This window comes from Carlito syrichta, unplaced genomic scaffold, assembly GCF_000164805.1.
Source record: "Carlito syrichta isolate Samal-C Ts95f unplaced genomic scaffold, Tarsius_syrichta-2.0.1 Scaffold169247, whole genome shotgun sequence".
Classification (NCBI taxonomy): domain Eukaryota; kingdom Metazoa; phylum Chordata; class Mammalia; order Primates; family Tarsiidae; genus Carlito; species Carlito syrichta.
In genome coordinates, this window is record NW_007113343.1 from 336,469 (window position 1) to 361,770 (window position 25,302).

At 49.4% G+C, this 25,302-nt stretch overlaps 1 protein-coding gene across 1 annotated transcript in view; it reads right to left on the bottom strand.

The window, feature by feature from the left end:
* Positions 1-4,085: 4,085 nt before the first annotated feature.
* GALNT18 (polypeptide N-acetylgalactosaminyltransferase 18) overlaps positions 4,086-25,302 on the bottom strand; it is a 351,517-nt gene continuing 330,300 nt past the window's right edge. Inside the window, exons 10-11 of the mRNA XM_008051258.1 lie at positions 20,810-20,974; positions 4,086-4,513 (exon numbers count right to left, since the gene is read on the bottom strand). Of these exons, the coding sequence (XP_008049449.1) occupies positions 4,367-4,513; positions 20,810-20,974 (312 nt within the window). The 3' untranslated portion in view covers positions 4,086-4,366. The remainder of the gene's footprint in view (positions 4,514-20,809; positions 20,975-25,302) is intronic.

Below are 25,302 nucleotides of genomic sequence, written 5' to 3' on the forward strand. Positions count from 1 at the left end.
AGGGAGTGAGGAATCTCTTAGGGTGTGAGGCGTCTCCAACTCAAATACCTGGTGGTGGAGGTAGTGCTGGTTCCTGGGTGGCCTGGGGGAGCAGCTCAAGTCAGCATCATCTGAGGGAGGGCCACCCCTGCCCAGGGCCCATCAGCAGCAAAAGGCCAAGCTTGGAGCTCAGAGGAAAGGACTGAGGCGTGGAAAGGTCTGGGCATCTCTGGTGTCAGGAGAGCGGGGCCGTGGAAGAGAGTTGTAGTGAACTGCTTCTCCCAGAAGCAGACCCAGATACAGGCATTTGGGAGGTGATGGGGCAAATGTAGAAGGGGAAGGAGGGAAATGAGGCAGGGGAGGGGAAAACTGGGGCTCAGTTCCCCAGAGGCCCTGTGAAAGAAAGCCTGGGAGATCAGGCCTCACATTTGTTCTCCTGAAGGGTGGGGAAGCCCATCTCTCTCGGGCTGGGGTTGTTCCTGTGGACAAAACACTGTCATTTCCGGTCTGCTTGTGTACAGGCTGGGCAGATGCCTATGGTCATAGAAGGGCCTGAGGCAGAGATGCGGGTGGCTGGAGGGGCTGGAGGAACGTGGCTGTTGGCAGGTGGCCTTTGGGGCCAACCAGGACATGGGCAGGGGTACTTGCAGCTTCTGCCACTGATACTGCTGACAAGTGTGTCCATCTTGGGGGGGGGGGGCAAGGAACCCATCCTTTCCCCTCATTACTCATAACAGAGAGGACCACAGTCAGGGACTGGTGGAGGGCTGGGGGTTGAGTTAGGGAACTGGCTGGCTGTCACAGGAGCATCTCATGGCACAGGCCAGAAGAAGCCCTTTTGGTATCAGGGAAGGCAGTGGAAGCAGGAAACACAGTTATTCAATGTGCTAATTGTTAAGAAAAATAACGATTTCACTCCAGGGTGTGTAGAGCGCCCCTAATCAGCTGCTAATTAGCTTGCAGTAAGAGTCAGCTGAGGCTGGGATGGGGTGAGGCTGGATGTGGGCTGGGCCTCCTCACCCTTCTCCTTCTGTTGGGCTCTGAGCTCCTGTCTCTGCCCAACTTCCCTAGTCCCTCTGCTTCCTACCATTATACCTATGAGTGAGATACAGGAATCCTGGACAGACCGCATTGTTCCCATGCCTGGGGAGTCAGGGTCCTCAAGAACCATCTCGGGGCCCTTCCTCCCACCAGGGCATCTAGACCCAGGGAGACAGTGAGCTGGTGTCCCAGGAGGTAGCTGCTCCCTGTCCTGTTTTAATTGCCTCCAGGTTAGCTTGTGGAGGAGGGCACTCTTCACAGGTTTGCTCCTAGGATGTCAGTGGGAGTGGGTTGATGTTAGGGTGCATCTAACAGGACAAGAATGTGTGAAGCTTGTGGGGTGTGGGTGTAGGTGATGAGAACAGGTGCCTCCAGGCAGGTGGCACAGGCACGGGTGGGCGTCAGCACAGGTGGCACTGGACATGGCGACAGGCATGGCTATATGTGGGTATAGACGGTATAGAGGTGTGGATATCTGTGACAGCAACTGGGTGTCAGAATGTCAAGGGATGAAGTGATAACAGCTAAGGCTTGATTGTATGCATGATGTACTTGTCACTGTCCTGTGTGCTTTATGTACACTTATTCATTGAATTTTCACACCAACCTTATAAAAGATACTCTATTAGTATCCCTATATTTTAAGGAGAAGGAACAGAAGCACAGAGAGGTCAAGTAATTGCCCAAGGTCATCCAGATGGTAAGTGACAGGGCAGGGACTTGAACCCAGATTGTCTGGCTCCAGCATCCACTCTCGGTCCTTGTCACCAGGGACAGGTGTGGGGAATGAGGGTGTGCATGTGGGTGGATGCAGGGACATCTTGGATGCAGGCCTGAAGCAGAGGCTGCCGTAAGGAGGCGGAGCAGCGTGACCAGTGATGTTGAAGATGTGGGTGGGGCAAGCACAGGAGGGAAGGTGGATGTGGCCTGAGCTGGGTGGTGCTGGTGGTTCTCCACTTTCAGTGGGACCAGAAACACCTAGAGTGCTTGTTAGACCACAAATAGTTTCTGATTCTGGAAGCCTGGGGTGGGGCTGTAGAATCGCGCTTTTAGTGAGTTTCCAGGTGACGCTAAGGCTGCTGATTTGGGGACAAGACTTTGGGCACACTGGTGTAGGGCATGACCCATGAGTGATTATGAAGGATGGAAGTGGTGGTTTGAGGTGAAGAAAGAGGTGGGTGGAGTAAGACTGGAACAAAGAGTGGACGGAGACGTGTGGACCTGATACAGCCAGAGGGAGACACCTTCCGAGTGAGGATGGGATGAGCCCTGCTGAGTTCAAGGAAGTAAGTTCAGCGGAAGAGGCTGCTGGATCCCTGGTTTTGAGGGCACAGTAGAGGCAGTGCCTGCAACCCCCAAGGGGACCCTTTTTCCACTTGTGGTTCCTGCTCCCGGTGTTACCTTCCCGGGTGGTGGCTGTCAGATGTGGCCAGCCTGGCAAATACCGGGGTGTCTTCTCATTGGCCTGCAGTGGAGCCAAAGGGGCTTTTTAGGGAATTACATGTAAACTTGTAAGGGAGTCTGTGGCAGTCACCTGGGAAGCCCCTGGGGTCCTTCCAGGTGAAACCTGGGTTGGATGAGGTTCTGGGTGTGCTGGGGTGGCTGAGACCACAGGCCTCTCCTCCCTTAGGGTTCCATAGCTGCAGGTGGTTTCTCCCCCTTCATCAATTTGCAGCTATAAATATTGATCCAGAGCAAACAATTACCTGGGCTGAGGCCTCTGGGAAGGACTCAGAGAAAGTGAGGAGGGCAGTGGGGCTGAAACCTTTCCTGAAAGCATGGGTTCCCTTCCCGCCTTCCTTCCTTCCTCCCCACTTCCTCCTTTCTTCCTTCCTCTCTCCCTCCCTCTCTTCCTGCCTCCTTCCTTCCTTCATTCTCTTTCCTCTCTCCCTCCCTCCTTCCTTCCTTCCCTCCCTCCCTTCATTCCTCAGTCCTAGCACCCACCATTGGTTATTATTCTGCTGTGGGATAGGGAGTTGGAAGTGGTGCTGATGGAGGTGCAGTTCTTCCACCCCAAACAGGAGGCCCCAACCAGAAGAGATCTTTGGACTGAGACAAGAAACATTCCGCTGGAAGCTGTTGGAAGCACCAAGAGTGGGCAAGAGGCTCCAAGGAATGACCACTCAAGGGCCACTGGTCTCCCCAGGCCGGCCACAGGGGCTGACTTGGAGCCATACATGAGTGTTATGGGATGAATTATATCTCCCTAAAAGGATACAGTGACGCCCTCACCCCCATTTCCTCAGAACATGACTATATTTGGAAATAGAGTCTTTATTGAGGATAATTAAGTTAAACGAGGTTATTAAGGTTGGCCTCAATCCAACATGACTGGTGTCCTTCTAAGACAGGAAATTTGGACACAAATTTGGACAGACACATACTGAAGGAAGACAAGTGAAGACACAGGGAGAAGGTGGTCACCAAGGGATGCCAGAAGCTACCAGAAGCTGGAACAGATTCCCCCTCACAGCTTTCAGAAGGAACCAATCCTGAATACCTTGATTGCAGATTCTTCACCTCCTGAATTATGAGACCTAATCTTTTTGCATTGCTTGAGCCACCTAGTTATGGCAGCCACAGGAAAATAACACACCAATATTCGTGGAAGGAGCCTGATCGATTTTAGCAATTAGACATAGACAAGTGTCACTGCTGAGAGGCTGGGCAGGGGCCAGCTCTAGGGATGAAGCAGGTGATTTGGTGACGTCAGGAGAGGTCAGTGTAGCCTGAAGCCCTGCAGATGATACTCCAGTCGCCAATGAGCCCTTGCAATTTCTCCAGGAATGAAGCAATGAGTCTGTCTTCCAGAGCGGGCCACCTGCCGTGGGAGAAGCAGAGGGGACCTTCCCTCGGTTGGGACCTGAGGTCATGGGGCCATCTTTGCTGCCTCAGGCCTCACAAAGGAAACTGGCAGCTTGCCCAGTGAGTCCCCACTGATAGCAGGTGGACTTTCAAGCGATGGAAAGCCAGAAGGGCACACCGGAACACATCTCTGGTTGTGAGAACTCCAAGTTCAGAAGAGCCAGGCATGAATCTCCACAGAGCACCAAATGACGGCAAAGTCCTTTTCTTAATCAATCAAATTTTATTGTCAGTTATAAATATTTTCCATTTGTCCCTTATTTACAGTTGCAAAATAGTTTATGATATCATACCCTCACCCACCAATCAGCATCTTTCTATAAACTCCATGAAAATTGAATAGGAAATAAAAAGCTCTTTTGTGGGGGCCCACTGACCTGGTTTCTCCAGACTCTGAACAACCCCACGCAGACAGCAGGCAATGTTGCAGCAGGTGCTACACAGTAGCAAAGGGGAGGGGGGGTGGAAGGCGGCTCCCGGGTCAGGACGCCAGGCTCCGCAGGACATTTGTGATGCTCCAGTGCTGGCCCGAGCACTTCTGAAGCACCAGCTGGAAGCCGAACTCCAGTTCGCTGTTCTCCTGCAGCTCCAGACAGCGCTTGGACTTGCGGTTCTGGATGAGGCCTCCCTAGGAGTCAGAGCAGAGAGTGGGGTCACAGGACACAGAGGCAACCCAGGGAGATTCACGGAGCCCCAGGCCTGGTGGCTGCTTGGGGCTGGAATGATCCATATGGCCAGATCCCTGGGGGCCAGCATTCCATGACAGCATGGGCTTCCCCATCCCTGATATGTGGGTCTCCTTGGAGAACTGAACACGTGGCTTGGTCTTCTCCACCATGCCTTAGTTCTTTCCTAGGACAGAGACCTCCCCACCCCATCATCTGTCTACCTGGCTGGGTAGAGCAGCTGGGGCCCTGCTCTGAAAGGTAGTTTCTCAGGACCACCCATGATCAGCTTGCATTTGAGCATCACCAAGAGGCCTGGAACCTCCTGCTCCTAGGGTCCATGTCCCCACCTGCACCTCTGGAGTCATCAGTACTGGCCTCAGTCCAACTCGGGCTCCTGGATACTGTCTATTAGGCCACTGGGCTCTGTGACCCCAGGACATGCATGGTTTCCCCCAGGCTGCTGATGTTCTAGAATGTTCTGTAGGCATGCATACTCAGTTTATGTCCCAAAACCCTTTGAAGGAAGTGATGTTCTGCTGCCCAAAACCAGCTCTACAGCAGCAAAAAGAAAATCCCGACTTTTTGTTTGTAGTGAGATCCTTGCTGGGCGTGGACACTTTGGGGCTACTGGCCATGAGCCTGGACTGTTTGAGTATCTCTGAGTTATCATCAAGGTGTGCTCAGTTAGACTTTGGCCTCCCAAGCAGGCAGAATTGCTTGGGTGGGTGGGAGTCCATATGAGTGGGTCCTTTGCACAGAGAATGTATAATGGACATCGGAGAGTCAGAAGGGGGAGGGGGAAGAGGTGAAGAGATGAAAAATCACCTATTGGTACAATGTGCACAGGTGGGAGTGGTGGGTACACGTAAAGCCTAAATTCCTTCATCACTATACAATGCAACCATGTAGCCAAAAACTATTTGTAACCCCCAAATCTATTGAAATAAAGAAAAAGAAAACAGCAACAAACAAAAAATCAATAAAAAAGAAAAGTAGCAACAAAGAAAATTTTGCATGTATAAAGGTATTTTTTTTTTTCCTGGAAAAACTTGTACCTCAATTATATATGAACACACACACTGGGTTATGATCAATAAAAATGGATTATTAAAAAAAAAATGGGCCTTTGTAGCTTAATGGCATTTGAGTATATGGTCAAACTCGCCTTTCCCCCCAATCCCACTATGCTTCCTCTTATGCTTCCAGCTCAGGCATTTGTGTGGGAAACCTGGACATTTTCATATATTCATTCTTCTCCTCAGCAACCAATTAGACCTGAGTTCTGCCAGTTCCACCTCCCCCGTGTCTCGTGACTGTTTCTTATCCCTTTCCCATCACCCTTGCCCCTGTTCAAGCCACCAACTTTTCTCACTTGGACAACTGCTCAGCCTCCTAACCTCCTCCCCCCACCTTCTGGAGGCAGGAGAGGTGATCTTTCTAGGGTGCACTTTTAGCCCAGGGGAGGAAGTCCAGGCTCCTTTGTGCAGCGCTGCAGGCATCATGGGTGGGCACTGCCCTTCTCTCTTGCCTCACCTTCAACCGTTCCCCTAGCTCTGCGTCTTGTCATTTTCTGAACCCATTTACATTAGCTCAAGTTTTCTGGTCTCCAGGTGAGCTGTGCCCTCTACCTAGGGTCTTTCTCCACACACACTAGGCCACAGCCATGTGTTAAAGCCCGCTCCTGCTCCATTTCCTCCAAGAAGCCCTACCACTGCCACCATACCCACCTCCACCTCCTCTGTCCCGGTGGCTTGGTGTCCTTCATCTTGTGACCTCTCCAGTTCACAGTGGGCAGTGCCCTGTGAGAGGGGAGGCGGCAACTCTCTTCTGGAAGGACCTCATCTAAGTCTGCCAACCACCATCCCCGTGACATCACATGACATCTCAAAAGAACATTAAGACTCGATTCTCACAGCTACCTAGGATACTGGTGGTCTCCACTATAGATGAACATGCACACTCCTATGACCCAACAATTCTAACAGAAATGTGCATATCTAAGATGTGCTCTTGAATGCTTTCTGGAACGTGATCGTAAAGCTCTAATCCAGAGACAACTCAAACATCCATCAATAGTAGAATAAACAACTTGTGATACAAGGGAGGACCCCCCCTAAAAAAAACCCTGGATTATCTTTTGGAGGGCGGGCCCCTTGTTGTACAGTTTTTCCCTGCTAGATAAGTGTTCTAGGAATCTATCGTCATCAATATTCCAGCTAATGTTGTGAGAGGCTGTTTCTGCTTCAGTGACTTTTTTTGGGAGATTCTTTCAATGCGTTTGCTCATTTCATGATGGGTGATTTACATGAACAATCTGCCCACACAGTGCTGAGCGCTCAGCAGTTTTTTTTACCAAAAAGGGCATGATCCCCATGACCTCTCCCCATTGCCTTCCTACTTACTTGATCTTGTCCTGAGCGACTTTTAAAAAATTTCCCCAGATGGAAAAAAGTCCTAAAAGGGGAATATTTTACCCATGTGGAAGAGGTGAAAAAAATGGCCGAAACACGAAAAGGCATCAAAATTGGCTAGTTCAAAAACTGTTTTGAGCAGCGGAAAAAGCATCTTGTTAGGTGTATTGCAAAGTACTTGGAGAGTACTTTGAAGGTGACTGAAATTTAAATGTGTCAGAATAAATATGCGAATTTAAATAAATAAATTCCTGTTTTTCGCAAAGTCATATCATGGAATATGATACAGCAGTGAAAAAAAACTGGCTACATTCAATAAGAATAATTTTACAAATACTGTGTCAAGCAACAGAAGCCAGACATGAGATTATACACATAGTTCTATTTATATAAACTTCCCAAACAGGCAAAATAAAACCATAGTGTTAAAGTCAGGATGGCGGTCACCTCTAGTGAGAAGGAAATGAGAAGATGATGGCAAGAGGCAAGCAAAGGGCTTTTGGGCACCGGTAGTGTACGATTGCCTGACCCTTGTGGTGGTTGCCTAGGTGTTTGAGCTGTTTTCGACCATTGAGTTGAACATGCTTATTTTGTACATGTTTCTGTAGGTATGCATGTTACTCCTCAATTCAAAAATTAAAAAAATCCAGCACCCTCAGAAGGAACTTTGAGTCGTGGGTGAAGGAGGAAGGGAGTGAGACACTGGATGGGTGTGTGTGTGTGTGTGTGTGTGTACTGGGAGGGGGATGGAATTCCCAATTTCCAGTGTGAGGCAGACGGCCCAGCAGGTGAATTAACCCTTCTTCAGAAGTTTCATGTGAATAAAGCGGGAATCCTCGCTCTGCACCCCACACCCCAGACCTCCCCTGGGAACAGTAGTGACTAGAATGGCACAAAGGGGCAGCTAAAATAGGGAGTTCCTCTGGGGTGCCACAGGTACAACCAGAAAGAAACACATAGGCTCAGGCTCTGAAGTGACATCAGACAAGGGCTCAGAAGGGCCCCCAATCACCATGTTGGTGAGGCCTGGGAGGCCAAGCTCTCGCTCTCATGTGCAGGCTGCATGGCCTCTGTTCTTCGGCCATGGGGCCCTTCAGCTCTGCTTGGTGCCTCCAAGGAGGAACTTACCCCCTTGAGTGAGCGCTGTCTTTCCTCAGCTACCCACTCTGGGAGTTAAATCCTTCCCCCAGCTTTCCTTTGCTTCCACTGAACTAAAACCTTTGTCTCGGGGCATCCACCAAGGGGTCGCAGACCTCCCCCTCACACTGGGTCCGTTGTTCCTATTCTTCCCCTCCAGCAGGGGAGGTGAGGCCCACGTTCCCCCAGGCTATGCTCTCCAGGTTTAACATTCTCAGTTCCTGGTGGCATAATTTGTATAATTTTTCCATCCAGGCTTCCCTTCTTTGGTCAAGCTCCATTTAACTTGCATCTCTTAGGGTGGACCACAGCACTGAGGGCCATCCTCTCATTTACCCTGGACAAGAGGCTCCCTCAACGTAAACAAGGAATCATCACGTATGATGATCACACCATACTCCTGAACCATGCTGGGATGGGTGTGGAGGGCAGCCTCCAGTTGTCCTCTCAGAAGCTGAGGTCCACCTTGGGTCCCCATCCTGTCCTTCAAAGGCTGGACTTTTGGACCCAGAGACATCCCTTGTGACACTTGCTCCAAGCAAGGCCAGCCCATCACTCCTGGGCCCAGGTTTCCATAGCTTTTGCATAAAACTTTGTGGCCTGAGTACATTGCCACTCATACCCAGGCTGAGCACATCACTGCTTCTTTAGAGGACCTGAAGCCAGCTCCCCAAATCCCTCTCACAGTCCTGTCAGCCTGAGCCGAGCTTAGGCAGGGAACCAAAACCAGCCCAACTCTCTGATTTACAAAGTGTGCTGATGTTTCTGGAGTGAGGAAGAAAGGGAAGGGTACTGAGCTAGGATGCTGAGGACATAGCTTCTTCCCTGGTTGGCAGCTGGGTGACCTTGGGCAAGCCTCTCTACCCTTCTAATTTCATGGTCTGCAGGGCCAGATGCTCACTTCCGTCCTGATTCTGGGAGGATGAGTAGAAGGACTGCTAGGAAACCTCTTTATCAGCTGTAAGACAACACGCGATGTGAGGCTGCTCGAAGCATCAAGGCAGGGGCTCTGGAGAAATCTCACGACAAACAGAAATGGGGCTAGACCATGTGCCCCGTCTACTCTGCTAGGCAGGGGCAGGGCCCAGGCCAGGCCTTGTGGAGAGTGAGGATGCTGCACAGACCCTGGATCACTGACGCTTGGAGAAATGCTTCCAACACAGAAGAGGCGGTGGCCCCTTCTTTCCCACCAGGCTGAGCTCTATGCGCCTGCCTTCCATGGGGAACCTTGCCAAGGCTGAGTGAGGGAGGCGGGAGCAGAGGTCTCTGAGGAGTAGAGTGTCCTTCAGAGACTCACGTCTGACATTTCCCAGACCCTGGCCTGGCCCAACCACTACCTCAGCACCCTGGAGACAGGAAGTGTGGTGACCTTAGGGCAGAAGCGGCCAGTGTGGCCTCTTGGAGGGATGTGGAAGGGATGGATTGCTGCCAAGAGTGGGGCTGTGGGAGGTGGGCAGGAAGGACACAACCTCAGTGAGACTATCTCGGTCTGTCAGCGAGAGTGAAGTATAAGGCCAGGGACAGCTCCCTCTCTGGAGGCTGCGAGAGGAGAGTCTTTTGCAAAACTGGTCCCTGATGCCAAAAAGGTTGGGAGCTGCTGTTCTAGAACAGAGTAGTGTGGCTGTGGTGGATCCTTGCTGAGTAGAGCCCTGACATGCTCCTTGGGAACACATCTGGGGTGTGGAGAGAGGACCCAGGCCACCCTCTGGTGCTAGATTTAGCGCTGGTCACCAGCACTATCTTCCTCTGTTCTCTTCCTCAGACCTCAGTCTCTCTCACTGAACAAGCTGAGCTTTCTCCCTCTCACTGGGCATATTTCAGTCACAAAAATTGCAAAGAAGCTTTTTTCCCCTCCGTTCGATGCCTTTCTAGCAAGTCCACCATGGTGGAAGCAGCCTAGTGCTTTCCTATTGTACCTCTGTCTGCAGGTTTTGCCCTGAGATCAAAGTAACAAACAACGCTTATTTTCTATCTGCTTAGCCCTGTGCCAAATGTGTTCTGTGTCCAGTTTCATACATTCCTCACAACAGCCCTGAGAGGTGGACATGATAATGATCTACATTTTGCAGAATTGGAAACTGAGGCCCAGATTGGTTGGGACAGTTGCCCGGGACCACATGGTCAGTAAATGAGTAGTAAGTGGAGGCAGACTGAGAACCCAGGGGGTTATCCCCCTTCACTGTTCCTAACTAAATGGCCAGTGCCCCCTCTCACACCATTGAACCCAATCTGTGCCCATCTCAGAAGCCATGGACTATACTGAGGGAGCTGATAGCGCCCCAATGCCGGGATGGAGAAGCATCATCTCAGTGAATGTCTGAGGCCTTGGGGAGCGAGGTTGGTCTGTACCCTTTGAGGGCCCTCTGCAGAGATACTATTCATTTGTCCTTTCCACCCATCAGGTATGTTGTTCATGAGTGCCTTCCATTGTAGGCCGCTGAGATACCTCAGTGACTACACAGAAAAAGCCCTTTGCTTTCGTGAAGACTATATTCCAGGAGCGGGGGGGGGGGAGCAGATGAAAAATTCCCTAGCATGTTAGGAGGTGATGAGGCTGCGTGCAAAAACGTAGACAGCAAAACAGGTCGGGGTAGTCGTGAGCTGACAGCAGTGGTTAAGAGGTGGTCAGGGAAATTCTCAGCCAAAGGTGAGAGCTGAGAAAAGAGATGGAGGAGGAGAAGGGGCGGTCCAGGCCCCCTGGGCGAGTCCTTGGCCATGGGGTTAGAGGCCGGTGATGAGGTTCAAGAGGTGAGGGTGGGTGTGTAGGGCCTCGTGGCCACTGAAGACTTTGGCTCTTGATCTGAGTGACAGGGCCAGCCATGGCAGGGTCTGACTGACATGTTAACCAGTTCACTTTGGGTGCTGTGTTGGGTGCAGAGTGTTGGGGGAAGGAAGAAGAGATACCAGCTAGCAGGCGTCTGTCCTAACACCCAGGGCCCAGCCCACAGCCTTGGGCCAGTTCTATGGCTCAGGGGCTGGGGCTTCCTGAAGAGACCCCAGTCGGCCCCTCCCTCTGAGGGGAGCACAGTCACTTGGTTCATCAGCCCTGTCATCGACATTATTTGTGTGATACTTACAACTGCACGATCTGGAAACACACAATACTTTTAATTAAAGAATTTAAATAAGGGCAATTAAACCTGGCAGGAGAGAAGCCGTGGCACAGAGAGCTTAATTGGAATGGAAACCAATTAAATAAGAAAACAGCGTTTTTTAAAAATCGAAAGTTGAATGTATAGAATTCAGAAGGCTAATAATAATTCCTAGAGCTGGGTTCCCAGCCCCCAGTCGAGTTCTTTCCCTTCTGGGTGTCTCTGGAGAAGGGACTGGGAAGGAATGAGCAGAAGCAGAGAACAGAGGACTCTGTGCCCAGCTTTGGCCACGTGAACCCGGGTGAATGTCTGAGCCACTCTGGGCTTCAGTCTTCTCACTTGTAAAAGGAGACAGAGCACTCGGGGGCACTCAATTTGTCTCTACATAGAGGACTGATATGTGCACACTGGTGCATGTAGAATCCATGAGCCTTTTGGGTAATGAGGAGCAGATCCCAGGTTATTATACAGCCAAGCACCTCTCTGCCTCAGTTTCCCCAAGTGTGTTTGTGGCAGCTGGGTGTCAAATAGCTAGCACCGAACCAGCCCTGTTTTTCCTGGATATGTAAGCTGGGCAATGGTTAGAGTCACCTGGGTTGCTTGTTAGACTCTAGCCTACTGCCCCCTCTACTGATTCGACAGGTCTGGGATGAGGCCTGCAAATGTGCCTTTTTCAGTCTCCAGAGGCTGTTGCATTCATTGATGGTGCTGGTGTGGGACCATACATCAAGGACCACAAACAGGCTATGATCATTTTTAGGAGGAAGTTGGGCCCAGATAGTTGCTTGCACCCTGAGACACAGGGTCCAAAGTGTCTGTGTTAAGCTCAGGCTGGTCTTTTTGTTTTTTTCTGAGTCAGAATCTCACTCTGCTGCCCAGGCTGGAGTGCAGTGGCACGCTCATGGCCACCACAGCCTTGACCTGCTGGGTTCAGGCGATCCTTCCACGTCAGCCTTCCAAATTGCTGGAACCACAGGCATGTGCCACCACACCTGGCTAACTTTTTTACTTATTGTAGAGATGAGGTCTTGCCAAGTTGCCCAGGCCGGTCTCGAACCCTTGGGCTTGGACAACCCTTCCACCTCAGCCTCCCAAAGTGCTGGGACTATAGGCTAGAGCCACCGCACCTGAAAGGCTGGTCTTACTTTTGCAATCAAGATATTCAAGAGAAGGTTGTGCACACCGATTCCTGCATTCCAGAGACTTCTCTGCTTATTTCAGAGCTCCCATTCCACTTTCCTTTCTAATTAATTTTCCACAGGCAAGCTGCCCAGTGGGTCTTTGGCTTTAAGCACAGTAAGCTCAGGAATTTCCAGGTTAAGTAGTTAATGATTAGTAATCAAATACTTCAAAGCATGGGTGGGACGTCAAACTAGTAAAGGAAACCTTGAGATTAAGTCTTTTTTGTAGAGTAAAGTGGTGTTCCTGTATTATGAATATTCAACACCCGATTTATTCAACAGACACTTTGGTAGGTCAAAAGGGGAAGGGGAGGAAGAGGTGGAGGGATGAAAAATCACCTATGGAGTACAATGTGCACTTGTGGGAGTGGCAGGTACACTTAAAGTCGATTTCACCATTATACAGTGCAATGGTGTAAGCAAAAACTATTTGTACCCCTAAGGTTATTGAAAAAAACCCCAACATACTTTCAATAAATTTGACACTTTGGTGTTTCCTTTCTTAATCTCACTTGTGCTTGAGTGAGATTCTGCCTGAGACTTGCTGTGAAGGACTCTTGGACTGAAGGTGGGATAATTGGAGCATCAAGTACCAAAGCATAGGCAGAAGGGGTGATGGACTGAGTAAGAGGGCTGGGGAGGGAGGGATCCAGCCAAGCTGCACACACCTGCCCCAAACTCCCCTTGGAATAATCTACTGGTTTACCAGAAGCAAGACAAGGTACTGTGGTGTGGTGGTTTAAAGCATGAACCCCAGGGGCACAATTCCCAGATTGGACTTTGGACAAATTACTTAATTTCTCTGTACCTCAGTTTCCTCATCTGTAAAATGAGAAAGAATTATAGTAAGTACCTTATAGCACCGTCATGGGAATTAAGTAATATTTATAAAACAGAGTAGTGCCTGGCACATAGTATACACCATGTAAATGTTTGATAAATACATTTCCACATCTCAACCAGGTCTGGGTAGTGGGGAGCTGGGCCATCACACCTGGTCCCTGGTCCCTGATATCTGTCAGAAGCAGGGAGGAGGGAAGTGCCGACTGTCATAAACTAAAAATAAAGAATCACACATCAGGACCTAAACAAAGCATCATCAGTCCTTTAACACTGGACAACTCCACACTTGCCCCTTCAAGGGACATGGAAATGAAAAGCGGTTTTATTCCAGAGCCATAATGAAATGCTCGATTACAATCTTTTATTTCCAGTACAAAAGGTTCTTGAAGTTGGACTTGCTGACAGCGCTTAGGGACTGGAGCAGGAGAAAGTTAAGGACTCCTCCTTCTCACATGTGGGAAAATTTTTTGGCAGAATTAGTGATGCTCCCTGGGAAATGTACTCTGCAAATAGGTAAGTTTTTGAGTGGGTTATTTATCTTGCATCAAATGATCAAATTAGACCCCACAAATCTGAGTCAACTATTCCTTGGTAGACAGTCTTGGCTCTGGGCTCAGCTCTCTTCCGGGAAGTCTCCCCAAAGTCCCGAAAATCTCCTTTCCTGGGATTCACAGACATCCCTGTTGCGATTCTCGGGGTTCCCCATGTGGAAAATGCATAAATGCTAATCTGAGGATCAAGTCAGCATGGAGGCTGAGGTGTGGGGACCGACTTGTGTGCTCTTGAACTCCCGATGACACTTTGCCAATGTTTCCACGAAAGAACCCAGCATCTGAGGGCAACATGAAATACAGCCTGCATGGCATCAAATCCTCCAATTTTATAAAAATTTGTCCTCTGCTCCATACAATATGCATTTCTGTTTTAGTAGAAGATATTTCCACTTCCCTTCCCCAAATCTGAGGTTATAGGAAGAAGTGCATGCTTATCCTATAACATCCTGTTTAGCACGTGTCTGTGTACAGCAGTTGGGAGGCACTCCTATCTCATCGTGTTCATTGTAGGAGCCTGGTATTTCCCAGCTAAGCAGGACTCTATTTCCTTGAAATGTCCTTGAAATACTGTGGTACTTTTTTTTCAGTGAGCAGGTATGTATCATCTGAGAATGGTCACTGAGGGTGGGATTTTATTTGTCTTTGCATCTCCCACAAACCTAGTTCAAGACCTGGCACACAGGGAACCTTTGTGAATTTTTTAAAAAAGGATTTGTTCACTGGATCATCAGCATCCTGGGTGCATCCTCTGTCTCAGGCTTTCCGTTAGGTGCTAGAGATACTGAAAGTGTGAGACACAGTCATGCCTTCTAGTCTACTGGTTGATGGAAGAGGGGTCTAAGATGAAAGGATGGGTCAATGATTCTGTAAAGTGTGATCAAGACCCTCATTCTCAAATTTGTGGTGTTTTGTATTCAGACTGGCCAAGTGGGACCTCAGCAGAAAAAACCCTTCCCATCTTTGCAGCCTAACCTCAGGAGCTTAAAATTACAGAATTTGTGGGTTAGTAATCTCTTAAAACCCCCCAAGCCAACTCTATTTAACTTTGATGACCTGCTGGTGGTCCACTATACTCACCCCCTTTCCAGGTCACCGGCCTCACCTCTGACTTCCCCTCACTGGTCCTTCCTCAGAATCACATAGGACAAGCCTGCTCACCCTTGCACAAGATAGCCCTTCAGATATCGGAAGGTAGAGCTCAGATCCCTCTGACATCTTTCTGGTCTTAAATAGTCCCAATTTCTTCAACTGTGCATTCCAACATATAGATAGACTTTAAGGAAGTTGGAGCTCAGAGGGCACACATCATAACAACACCCTCCAAGGGCAAGAATTCCTTCATTGATATCTTTGAAGTGAGGGCTCTTTCCAGCATTGACTTAACCACTGTAAGTAATGGTGGTGGTCAGGCCTGGGGGGTGGTCTCATTACCACTGGAGGCAGTCCATTGCTTTGCTTGACAGGTGTCCTGCCACAAAATTCTTCTCTGTACCGGCCTGATATCTACCTCCTCCTTCTCCTTCCACTGGTCCAGGGGTCATTGACCAAACTGAAATCCATCCTTGAATCCCAGAATCCCCTAAATCTCAGTATAAAGGGTACTCTCAGAAGATGAAGACATATACTTAATGCATATGCATTTATCATCCCAATAGGTAGTCAGTTTTGGAAATTCTTTAATCCTGGAGGAATTGCAAGCTAGAAAAATCACTGAAGGCAACAACCACCACTTCTAATATGAATGAAGTGCCATCAAGCGCTGATGTAGGAGACATTGGCTGTTTCATGCCTGAGCAAAGGCATGAAACATCAGAGTATGTTTTAGGAATATGAATCTGTTATTTGGTGTGACTAGAAATTAGAGTATGAGATGGGGCACGAGGGGAATGAAACTTAAGATTCAGGTGGGGCAGATGATGGCAGCTATTGAGGATCATGCCAAGAAGTTTGGACTAGGGAAGTCTCTTATACAGTAGATTTCCATGGTGGGGTGTGAAAGCTTCCTTGGCAGGAAAGCACTGGGTGGATTGAAAGGAAAGAGGCTGTGTTACTTGAGAGAGACAATTCAGCTGCCCATCAGCTTAACTTCAAACACAGAGCTGGGAGTGCTCCTGGATTAACAACCCCCTACCACCACCATCATTTGATCCAGTGCTATGTCCCAGAGACTGCTGAAATGTCTCTCAAAGTCCTCCTCAACAGCTGTCTGTCTCCACAGCCCTGTGGCAACCAAGTCCTCCCATCTCTTCCGAGGGTAATGGAAAAGTCTTCTCCTTCACTTGCTTTTCGGTCTCTAGCCTCTTTCCTTCCAGTCCACCCTGTAATCTCCTGCCAAGGAAACTTTCACACCCCGCCATGGAAATCTACTGCGTAAGAAGCTTTCCTTGTTCCTCTCTTTGCTTTTAAGGTGGAGTCCAAACTTCTCGGCCTGACCTTCAACAACCACCATCATCTGCCCTGCCTGACTCTTAGGTCTTATGTCCCTTGTGCCCCATCACAAACTCTAAATTCTACCCAAGCCAAACACTAGATTCATATGACTAACCATCTTTGCTTTTCCATGCCTTTGCTCAGACAGAGCCCAACTTGGGTTATGCTCTTCTCCCTTTCTGTGCCTGGAAACGCTTTCTAAGACTTTTAAGATCTAGATCAAACAGGCCGTGTGCGTGAAGCCACCCCTGAGTTCTGCAGACAGAGCCAGTCCTCCTCAGCCTCGCAGAACACCGCACGCCTGTCTGTTTCTGCTCTCATCATCCGGTTTTGTTGTGTCTCTACATGCCCATGAGCTCCCTGAGGGCAGAGGCTGTGTCTGATTCATATTGGCTTCCCTCCTGCCCAACCCCCATGCTCAATAAATGTTTGATGAATGACTGAAGGAAAGAATGTTCATCATGGGAAAATGGCTCATCAGAGCCCTGCACATCAGCATTGCCAAGAGATGTTTTCATCAAATGTGGTTTCTCAGTGTCAGTATCTAACGCTGTCGTGGTTCAGCTTGCACTGAACATTCGGAAGAGCTTGCAGGGGTTAGAAGAAATGCTTTTTATTTGTTAAACAGAAAATCAGGGTAGAGATGGAACACTAAGATATGCAAATGCCTATCTTCTTTGTAGGAGAACCTAGGAGAATCACACTAGATTATTTTGAAATTAATTCAGGCTGAGTGTCTGTGGAGCTTAAATGTGGTCCTCAGGAGAGTAAATAATGCATAATGTGAAACCAGAAAGGAGATTTGCAATGCACTTGGTAAAAGCTCCTTTCAGCCCAACTTCTGTGCCAGAACATTCTAGTTGGTAGCATCCATATGTAATTTGCAAAGATTAAAACCTGTTGCAAGGAAATCAGGCCAAGCACAAGACCTTAATCATTTAAGAGGCTCGTGGCTTCTTCGAGCTCTGTCAACAGAGACTCCTCACCAATGAGGGCTTGAGTACAGATTTCAGTTCGCTTGATAAATATTGATCATTTTGCATTAAGCAAAAATTTCACATATGTTAATTATTAAATATCAAGTGAGAGTGGCTGCTCTGGGGCTGCAAATTGGGAGTATAAAAATAATATTTCCAAACAGTTTCCTTTTGTAGAAGGATCAAAGATGTGGTTGCAAAACACTGTGGGAGCTGTAATTAGACAAATGCTAAAGTGACTGAAAACTGCCCAGTCCCCAGAGCGCCATGCGCCAATCCTGCATTGCTGGTTGCTATGTCCATTCGGGCAGAAATATCAAGGGGCTGACTGTTCAAGGCCATGCCCTGAGATAAGAGAAGGAGGGAGCAGGGTTTCGGGGTGTCTCTGCCCCAAGGACACCCATCTTAGGGGAGTGTTTCCTCCTTTGCCATAGTCAGTGATGGACAGACGAGCTGAGAGGGGTGGGGAGAGCCAAGAACTCAGGGCATGTGTGGGAAGGACTGTGTGAGGGCTGGAAAGGCGGCAGAAGTGTCGGGGTACAGGTGTGGGATGTCAAGGCAGCCTGGGCTTTGGATTCAGCCAGCTCCACCACTCTCAGGTCACATCATCTTGGCAGGTGGCTTCATCTCTGTGTCTTACCTTGGAGGTGGGGTTGCTGTGCTTACTAACATTGAACTGCATGAGGCTGAACACCTGCCCTCACAGATACACAGAGAGCTCTGATAAGGTCGGGTGCTACTTTCACTCAGGAACACCCGTATCTGGGCATCGCCAAGTTTCCAGAGTAGTGGATTCCCTGCTGGGCGGTGATCTCCAGGGGCTGCTCCAGGACAGCCCAGAGGCTGCTGTCCATCCTTCTCCTCCAGTGAGCAGAAGCAGCACTTTTGTCCATAAGAGAATTCCTGGTCATGCCTGCTGTCATGTCCAGCCCATGCCACCTAAGCTGAGCTCCTAGGGCTGATCTCGGACCCTGTGCTGAAAGGAGATCTTGGTGACTGGGGAAGCGCCATCCGGGGTCATAGAGGACAGTGAGGAAGAAACGGCTAAACTTTCAAGCCACATTTGGACTCCTAAGAACTCGTTGTCTTGCCCCTCTTCTAGAATCTTCTCTTCACAATCTCTGCCAGAGGGAGCTTTAGAAAGTCCAGACCTAAATACATTCTAGGGTTGCACAGCCTGGAGTGGCACATTCTCACCTCCCATGGAACCAAATCCACCAGGTCTTGTGGCCTCTGTGACCTGGCTCAGTGCTCCTCCAGGCCTTTCTCTGGCTATATTTCCTTAATGTGCCTGCCAGAATCCAGCCACACCTGCCTGCCTGCAGCTCCCTTGAACATAGCCTGGATTGTGATGTCTCTCAGCTTTTGCACATGCTGTTCCCTCTCCCTGGGATGCCCTTCACTCCTTCTAAGTGGGGCAGCCTCCTACAATTCTGGAAAGCCCCCAGCCTGCCTTACCTCCCGGTCACCTCAATACCTACTTCCTGCCTTGTTCCATTCACAGACCCCAGGGGCCCAGCAGGCCTGGCTGAAGGCAGCAGAGAGGCCTGATGTGACTGACCCTCACAGACCCTGAAGACAGTCTCAGGCATGAACTCCATTTTGCGCTGGTGAAATCAGCCCCACTCATCATGGGCCCCAGTGTGTCCATTCAGTGCCCTGTTGACTCCCGCCTGAAAGCTAACTTTGCACTTAGTCCAGCCTGGAAAACAAGGAGATGTAGCCCAATCTTGCCCCTCCAGACTGGAAATCTGGCAGAGCAAAGGGGCAAAGGTGTCTGCCAGGCACAGTGCAGGGTCAGTAAAAGGCCACAACTGGGGCACCTAGCATTTCAACAAGAGAGGGAGTTGGGAGGAAGGGTGCCTTGTTTCCTCAAACCTCAGCCCTGGCCCTGACCTTCTTCCGGGTGGACACTTGCCACATACTCCAGTGATGAGAAGGAGCAAAGAGAATTTGAAATGATTCATGCATAATAACTGACATGAGCATGTTGGGCATGTCACTTAACTTCTCTGTGACTCAGTTTCCTCACCTATTAAGTCAAGTAGTACCCATCACATGCAGTTGTTGTGAGGGTTACATGAGCTAAGTTATGCTAGGTGTTTAGAAAGTCTGGCACATGGCAAGCACTGTATGAATGTTAGCTGCTATTCTTATTGGGACAGAACTTTACAGTTTATAATACATGTCAAAGTTCACACAGACAGGAAGGGGCAGGAGTCACGAGTGCCCTGCACGAGTTTCCTTTCATTGAGCCCCCACATTTTGCAGGATGAGGTGAGACTCAGAGTCGCCTCATGCATCCCCCACCTGCCCTCAGAGGTGCTCCCGCTAGGCCCCCTGCACTCTTCCTCACATCTGCTTTCCTGTGTTCACAAAGCCCTGGTTGGGCACTGGCCTCTGCTAACTAGCCACTAAGCCCATGACCTTTTTTGGAACCTGTAGCTCAGTATTGGCCTTCACTGCCCACTTAGGACCTGACTAAGGGTCTCTCTCTCTCTCTCTCTCTCTCTGTCCTCTGGCTCTGCATACCCAGACCACAGGTCAAAGGTGCTCTGTGCCCATTGAACATGATGCAGCTGGGACTTTCCGTGGCAGCATCCCTGCAACAGAGGAGAGCAACCGGACTCCAGGATTGGCACCAAGGTGTGTCCAACTTCCAAAATTCCTGGCAGTGCCCCACAGCCCCTGAGTTTGCCAGGACGAGAACAGCTTGCTGGGAGGCTTGAGTCAAGCACCTCTGCCACTCATTCCATGAACACAGACATTACCTTCGGGGCCTCCCTGAGAGCATCCAGCATGCACAGCCCCCCAGGCAGCCCTGATGCTCTAAAATCCCAAAGGCTCCTTCACTCCCTGTTATTAATGTGTTATCTGCACCACCTGCGAGGCATCCCTAACTTAGCACATTCCTGGGGACTGGGAGGCCTCTGGGCATAGGCAGAGGCTCTCTCTCTTCCAAGCTGGGCATCTGGACTCTTGGGCATCACTTTGCAGTGGGAGACACTAAGGACCAATGAAAAGCAGGAAGTCAAATATGGACCCCCTGAGTTGATGGAGACTGAATCAAGGAATGTTCCATAGTCACAAGTGGGAGGACAGCCCTTAACCAAGTTGCCCCAAGACACCGCCCTGCAGGGAAACCTCTTCTCCAAGAGTGACTCCACACTGGGAGGAAGGCAGAGAGAGTGACAGACCAGAAACCTAGCACCATCTATACTTGGAAGACTGGGGCTTCATCTCATGGGAAAGGGCTTGCGTAGAAGAAATGGGAAGGTTTAAAGTTGAAGAGACCCATGTTTAAATCCCAGCCCTCCCCCTTACTGTGCGACTTTGGGGCAGAGGCTCCCTTCTCTGAACCTCAGTTTCCTTATATCTGAAAATAAAATACGATGATAATAAAAACGCAATGATAACCATCTCCCTCAGAGCCAATATCGGGAGTCAATGAATTAACGAACATGAAGCCCAGGCAGACTGAGGTGCTCAGCAAATCCCTGGGGATCAGCCTGAATCACAGTTTCACTCTTGCCAAAGTATCCCTCCCCTCCACCTGCTCCTTGGCCCCTGAGGCCACGCCCCCGGTTTTCCACTATGGCTGATGCTGTCCTTGGGGTTCTGGGGCTGTTACCTGAGAGAACTGCCAGTGAAGCTTCATCCGCTTGGCTTTGGCGTAACTGCACTCAATGAGCCGTGGCCGGCTGTTGACGTCCACCAGGCACCGGTTGTCATCGTCATCGATTGTGGGGCTCAGGATGCCCACGTGGATCTGCTGAGTGCTCGTGTAGTACACATTCTGGGGGAGGGATGGAGGGAGGTGAGGATTAGTGCTAGAGGCCAGAGAGGCAGGAAGGACACAAGGTGGTTCTCACTAGGAAGCTGGCAAAGAGGTCACGGTTAGGGAAGACCCTGAGTTCCTTCTATCCAGTGGCTCACATTATTTTCTATTGTAATGGACAAGAAGAAACCCTGTTACAGTATGATCCAGGGTAGTATCTGATCCACGTGTAAACTAAAATAAGATTTTCAAATAAAACTTACCCTTGCTAGATGTAATATACGCTGATGGTTTCTATTCTATTCTTCCATTGAAAAATATTGTTCATAACATTTTAAATTTATTTCATCACCTTTTGTTTAAAAACACCTCTTGAATCTGTTGTTCACAGACTCCCTGACTTCCTCCCTTCATAAATATTTTGTGCCGATGCTGTGCTTTGTCAGTGAATACAGAGCAGAAGGCCTGGACCACACCTCTGGGGAGCATGGAGTCTTGTGGGATGGGGGTTATGTAACACATAACTTCCATCTATGCTAAGATTGGGTAGAGCAGGGGCTGGCAAACCTTTTCTTAAAGGGCCAGATGGCAAACAGTTTTGGTTTTGTAGATGTATTGGGGGGTCTCCAAGACTACCCACCCCCAGGTTCGACGATTCCCTGCAAGGACTCAAGCACTTAGCATGTAGCTGGGCTCCCTGCTATGATTCATGACAGCAGAAAGCTACAAAGCAAACTAGCAAGAGGAAAAGGTACCTGGACAAAGTCTGGGGAGCAGGCCCAAGTATCTAAGGGTCCTCTCCCAGAGGAGTTATGCAGGGCCCACTCAATTCCCCTGAGTTGTGGCAACACGTGAAATGCTGCCCACCAGGGAAGCACACTGGAGGTTCAACAGTCAGGGTTTTTACTGGGAGTTGTCACCCAGGCAGTCTCTGCCTGGTATGCATGCAAACCCCAGACTTCCAGAAAGAAAGCATGTATAAGCATAAGCTGTATTGTTTGTGCCATCAGGTTAGGCATAATGAACCTCTCTTATCCATTCTGCTGGGAGTCCTCCTGAGATCCAAGCTCCTAGTCGCCAGCCAAAGCCCAGCCTCATAAGCAAGACTTCCAGAGGACAGCAGCCAGGCCTACTCTGGGAACTCCTTACTGCACCGAGGACCACATGGCCTCTGAAAACCCAACTCTGCTGTTGTAGTGCAAGCACACAGGTAGAAGAGAACATAAACAAATGGGTGTGTCCCACTAACATGTTATTTATAAAAATAGGGACCATCCCGTGGGTGGGAGTTGGGGCCTGGTTTATAGGAGGGCCACATGACCCTTTGCCGCCAAAGTTTTCACAACTTCCCTCAACCCTGAGCTGTGGTTTCTAACCAGGGCTCTGAGTGAGAAGTTATAGGGATCTGTGGGCTCTTTTCCTCATATGAATAAAGGAATTAACACTCTGTCTCCCCTAATCATTAGTCTTCCCTCAACACCAATAACTAGGCCCCCTGGGCAAACCAAGATACCACATTTCTCCACTTTAGGTTAGAATATTCAGAATACTTGTTATCTCGTCCTATTCAAAAATTCTCATTGGCTAAATTTGAATCAACTAATTCAAAGTGGTAAGAAGATGTATTTCTTGCTTTAATAAGAAAGGGCGGTTGACAAGCCTTTTGAAACCTGGGTGGCTGACCATAAAGTATGGAAGTGGAAAGAAGACAGTGCAGGTGAGAGGGGTAAGGGCGGTCCTTCATGGCCGGTACTTCCCAACATGCAGGGAGGGTATGGAGGGCAGGTGAGGTGTCCTGGACCCCAGATGTAAGGGTGCCTTGGGCCAAGTATATCAGTGAAGACCTCAACAGGAAGCAGATGGCACACTCTAGGGGGATCCGAGGAGGGCGTCATGAAGGCACAATTTTCAAAGGTGTGGGTGGGGCATCAGGAAGCACAGGGGATAGTACAGGTCCCTGGGGATACTGACAGGAGTGAGAGAAGAGAGAGTTACAGAACTGTAAGAGAAAAGTGCTGTGGAAAAGGCTGCCTCGAGAGGAGGGTTGGGGAGATGGTGAGCGGCACTGAATCAGCATCCCAGTTTCACCCTCCCCTCCCCAGGCCAATCTCCAGCTGGGTCAAGCTACTGGCAGATCCCAGCTGGAACCAAATCACAGGTGCCCATTGACACTTTCCACAAGGTCAGTCTTGCTGGGTGAACAGAAGTGGGTGGAGGGTGTGTCTGGAGGGAGGAGGGAAGACACTCATTACTGCCAGGATCTCCTCTCTGCGGTCAACGCATGTGTTACCAGGTTTGGTGAATCCATGGAAACAGACATGAAAATGACTAAGGTGACTAAGTCTTCCCACAGCAGAAGTGAAGGATCATAGCCACCACAATTCTGAGCAGAGGCCAATGCAGAACGCCCATTTCCGTGTTATGTAAGCAGAATGCAGGCAAGAGAACCTTGTCGAAGTTACACCAAGCAAGAGGAAACTGCTCATCAGAATCCTGGGACTGTCCATTGCATGGCCTGGACTCTCCGGTCACCACCAAGGAAAGCTGTGCCCTTGCTGTGCCTTCCAGCTTATTGGAGTTGAAGAGAACTGACAACTGGGAGGATTTAGGAAACTAAATACTCGTGTGGTTGGGCATTGCATTCATACATCCATCCAACTAACAAATACTCTCTAAGTTGGGGTCTGAGGACACACAAATGAGAAAAGACATGGTCTCTGTCCTGGAGGAGCCACAGATAAGCTGGGGAAACCACGAACAAATCAGGAAAGATCGGCCCTACTCACGCTAACTTCTGGGATTTTGAAAATGGAAATGAGAACTCACTACATGAAAGCCTTCCCTGAATATGTAACAGAGTGGGGCTTCGGCCTGCATCTACCTAGGCCTTGCTCGAAAGGGTGCACACCTGTTTATGCCCATGGATGGAATGTATCGTACCTCCTCAGGACAGTGTAGCTCTTAGCTACCCTTGCACCAGGAGTCAGATTTCCTGAAGCTCGTAAGTGGGGGCTGAAAGACAAGGACAGCCAGGGAGTCAGTCTCTCCATCCCCTTCTTCTTCCTTTTCATCAGGGCCGGGCTCTCATCTCCAGGGCAGGCCCCGCAGACACAAGTGGCCACTTAGGTGATTGCTGAAATCAGTTTCATCCGCTTAGCTGCTCTGAAGCATTTGGGGAGCTGCTCTGAGAGCCACATGTGCATCTACTATCTGGTATAGCTGTCATTGGAGCTGTTTATTGCTCCAGTGTCTGGGAAAATCATAATAGCGACAGACAGTTGTTTTTTATTTAAAAACCAAATAACAAAGTGCCTCTTGACTGGTATAGCCACGAAGGTGGCAGATCGCAGAGAGATGAGGCAAAGAGGATTCTCTCAAGTCCTTACTTGGACATCTCAGAAGCCCAGCCTAGGGGACTGAATAAATAAATGGCCTGAACACAAGAAAGGGGAATTGTACAAGATGCCCCACTTTCAGTGCCTGCAGGAACACAAGCTTGGCTGAGCTTTCTGAACAGTGGGGACTCACGAAGGTTTAAGCAAAAAGTGACTTAGATTGTGGACCTCAATGCAGGGTAGTTTTGCCCACCAGGGGATATTTGGAAGGTCCGGAGACATTTTGGTTGTCATGATGGTGGCGGTGGGGTGGTGGGGGGTACTGGCATCTAGTGAGTAGAGGCCAGGGATGCCACTTGGCATTCTACAATGCACAGCCCTCCACAGAAAGAATTATTTAGCCCAAAATGTCAATGGTGCTGCTGTTGAGATAGCCTAACTTAGATAGCTAATAATAAAAGCTGAAATATTTTTATCTCTCTCTCTCTCTTTTTTTTTTTTTTGTAGAGATGGAGTCCTGCTATGTTGCCCAGGTTAGTGTTGAATTCCTGGCTTCAAGTGATCTTCCTGTCTCACCCTCCCAAAGTGCTGAGATTACAGGCATGAGCCACCAATCCAAGTCAATTTTGACTTCTTTCTACGAACCAGACATAAAGTAACTTGCATGCTTTATCTCATCTCTCCTAGCACTAGCCCTGTGAGGCAGGTAGTATCTTGTAGATGAGGAGGCTAAGGCAGAAAACTTAAGCAACGTGTCCCGAGTTGCATAGCTGGGGAACAGTAGCAGAGATTTAAAGAGACCCAGTTTGACTCCAGAGCCACACATGTGACCCTGCCCTTCCTCACCTGCCTCCCTGGGCTCACTCCAGGTCACTGGGTCAGAGGGGCACAGAAAGCACTGAGAGATTGGCTTCCACTGTGATTTCTTCCAGCCTGAGGGGGGCCTGGACTAAGAAAGCTGCAGAGGCCTTTGCCAAAGGGCCCATAATAAAGGAGGATATACAGTGCTGA